Source organism: Helianthus annuus, chromosome 8 (assembly GCF_002127325.2).
Source record: "Helianthus annuus cultivar XRQ/B chromosome 8, HanXRQr2.0-SUNRISE, whole genome shotgun sequence".
Classification (NCBI taxonomy): domain Eukaryota; kingdom Viridiplantae; phylum Streptophyta; class Magnoliopsida; order Asterales; family Asteraceae; genus Helianthus; species Helianthus annuus.
The window spans coordinates 126,820,784-126,823,767 of NC_035440.2; the positions used below are offsets into that span (position 1 = coordinate 126,820,784).

Below are 2,984 nucleotides of genomic sequence, written 5' to 3' on the forward strand. Positions count from 1 at the left end.
GCTAACACTCTTTGATAGAGCCTAGCTTCCTATCTTAGTGCATCAACCTCCACCTGGAACTTGGGTTCCCGTTTCAAACAACCATTGGCGAACCCAGGAATTATTTTCTGGGGTGTGAACAAGGGTTCAACTAAATTTTCAAGTGGTGCGATCTGGATTTTTGCTTATAAAATGCACTAAAAATTTGTTTTTAAGTGGGGCGCCTGCCCACGCAAGCCATAGCTTGGGTCCGCCCCTGCAAACAACCCGTGATCTCGTAAAAAATTTTAGCCATTTTCTTCAACTCTGTTAGCTTTGCTGCAACTTTCTCAATCTCGTCTTCAACACGATTATTGGCGAATGGTTTCAACACTGGCTCTTTTGCCCCTCTACTTAGTTGTTTGGTGTTAACTTGTTCGTTGTTAATTTTAGGCAATATGAATAATTTAAGCAAAGTGAGGTTATGAACCAAATAAAAACTTATGAAAAATTTAGGCAATATTTCGGTGACCTGATTTTTCAATGACCTGACCCAATTCGACAATAAAGTTCCAATGACCAGACATGACCCGCCCGTAAATTCCTAGAGACATCCGAGCACCTATATTTTCCCACAATAATGGAAAAAAAATTTTGTGTCCGCCATTGGTTTTCCTAAATAAAAATATAGGAAAATATATATCTTTTTAGAAGTGGATTTATATTGATATAGCCAAGTCATTTACAACTGGGCGGGTTTAGACACTTATATATAGCCGAAGCGGGTTGCTTGTATGTCGGGATGCTACTCGGATCAAAAAATCGAACTTCACCGGGTTCGAAGGCTAGTTCACTGTGCCTGTGAAAATGAACAAAATCTTAGTGGGTTCTCGGATCACTGTTTCATACAAACACATGTTATCAAACCGCTTACCTTCTAAGATCGAGTCCAACTAAACCCGCTTGAAGTATGGTCAAGTTATCTGAATCCGGGGAGACAATAATAACAGTGTCCTCCGAGTATTGAGTTTCAAGAATCGACATTAATTGTGTCACGCGAACAAAGACATCGGCAACACTCTCGTTTGGTGTTCCATCATTGATCGGGGGCGGTTTAATGTCGGGCGAAACAAGATCGGATGCATATATCTGTCACATTATTCGCAAAGCAATGATGATTATGATGATATCTAGCGGTGGAAATGTTGATGCAACATAAAATTACTGGGTTTTGAGTTGTCATTTTGAAGGGGTCGTGTTCAAGTTAACCTGTTAAATAAATAGGCCGTCTTCAGGTTGTCATGTTTAATTCGTTTAATTAAACATGTCAACCCGTCAATCCATTTAATTGAATATTTCATCCTGGCAATGCGACCCTTTGACCCATTTATTACAACCTTTTAACCCTTTAACCTATTACATTAGACAGGTTGAACCATCAACCTATTTAATCAAACAGTGCGACACTCATTTAATAAACAAGTCAACCTACCAACCTATTTAACATGTTTACAACTTGTTACAACCCGATTCACTCATTTAGATAAACAGGTTAGATGAGTCGTGTTCAAGTTATGCAATTTTAAGAGGTTAGGATAATATGAATCAAAGATTGAATCCTTACAATTGAAGACATAGTTCAAGAATCTTACTTCAGAAAAGGATTGTAACGCCTTGCCTTCGTATGCTCCTAATCCGCGTGCATCCAAGAAACTGTACTCCGGTACTATATTACTTTCAAAAACATTTCCGCAACGAAACAAGAATCAGAAACACAAGTCCATAACCATAAAAAGTGAATATTCAAGCTAGAAAATGATATTCCAAAATCACTTTCAATAGGATTTCTAAACACTCTTTGATATATATTACCTTCTGTCTTATTTCTATATGCTTGACTTATTTCTATATATACTTTTCGAGCAGTCAAACCGTTTGACTGCTTGCAAAGCAAAGAAATAAGACAGAAGGTAATAAATATATATATATATATATATATATATATATCTAAGGATGTGCATTTGGTATTGGGTACTGGTATCGAACCGTACCGGATATATTCGGTACCGATACCCACTTTTCCCGTTTTTCGGTACCAGTTTTGAACGGGTACCGTGCTCATCCCTAGTCAAACTATTGGGATTTGTTTGTGTACCTTCTGTTAACTCCATTAACAGCAGCAATAATCTCTGCAGCTTGATAAGCTCTCTGAGTAATTGAAGGCCAAATCCAGCAACTATTTTCACACGCCCCCATTTCCTTCAACCTCAAAGCCGCTCTAACCGTCTGCTTCTTCCCGATTGTGGATAACCCATTATCGACGGACGTTTTCGCAACCGGGTTCGTATTAATTACCCCCAAACTCTCATATTCCGACTCCCCTGCCCTCACCAAAAAGTACCTACAAAATCCCATCATCAGCTCCCAATTCAACATAAATGTTGGTTTAAACATGTATATTCGATTACCGATTTGTGAGGCGAACCGGGGGCATTTGAAAGAGCCCGCGAGCATCCGCGGAGGGTAAAACGGAGATCGGAATATGCGGAGATTGGTCGGAATTGGGGTGAGGATGAGGGGCAAAGAATGGGGTAATTGTGGCGGCGAGTGAGGCGAGAATGTGGCGGCGGTGGATGGGTTTGATGGTAGTTTGTGGTGGCTGAGGGTGGTTTGTGGAGGTGACGACGGTGGTTGGATACGGTGGCGGGGTTATGTCAGAAGAATATGTTGTTGCTAACATTTTTAGTGGCGGAAAGTGAAGTAGTGGTGACGGTGGATTGAAGTAGTGGATGGGAAAATATCAACGGTTTTTTAAGAATATGCATTTTAGACCCTTGAGATTTGATTTAATAGTAAGTTTGACCCTTTCAGAGATGCAAATTATTAGAGTTAAATCATAACATTTCATTGGTTTCATCTGTTGGTGCATGTTTGACGTGGCAAGTGATGTGAAGGAGAGGGAGGAAGAAATCCGTATGGACGAACCCACATGAGGAGGGGAGGAGGAGGCGCATCAGTTTTAGGAC

General features: G+C 40.2%; 1 protein-coding gene across 1 annotated transcript; it reads right to left on the minus strand.

Annotated features, from left to right (window-relative positions):
* Positions 1–480: 480 nt before the first annotated feature.
* Positions 481–2,727, minus strand: LOC110916520. The gene is made up of 5 exons (XM_022161235.2): positions 2,427–2,727; positions 2,114–2,359; positions 1,611–1,692; positions 893–1,107; positions 481–817 (listed from the first exon to the last, which is right to left on the minus strand). The coding sequence occupies exons 1-5, from the start codon at positions 2,696–2,698 to the stop codon at positions 697–699; spliced, it is 936 nt and encodes a 311-aa protein (XP_022016927.1). The 5' UTR covers positions 2,699–2,727; the 3' UTR covers positions 481–696.
* Between the last annotated feature and the right edge of the window lie 257 nt (positions 2,728–2,984).

Excerpts from the sequence above, each read along its gene's own strand:
- LOC110916520 (XM_022161235.2), bottom strand. The coding sequence starts at position 2,698 with ATGTTAGCAACAACATATTCTTCTGACATAACCCCGCCACCGTATCCA. Across the intron at positions 1,693-2,113 it reads GTTAATGGAGTTAACAGAAG|TAATATAGTACCGGAGTACA; the intron begins GTACACAAACAA and ends TGTTTTTGAAAG. Across the intron at positions 818-892 it reads GTTGGACTCGATCTTAGAAG|GCACAGTGAACTAGCCTTCG; the intron begins GTAAGCGGTTTG and ends TCATTTTCACAG.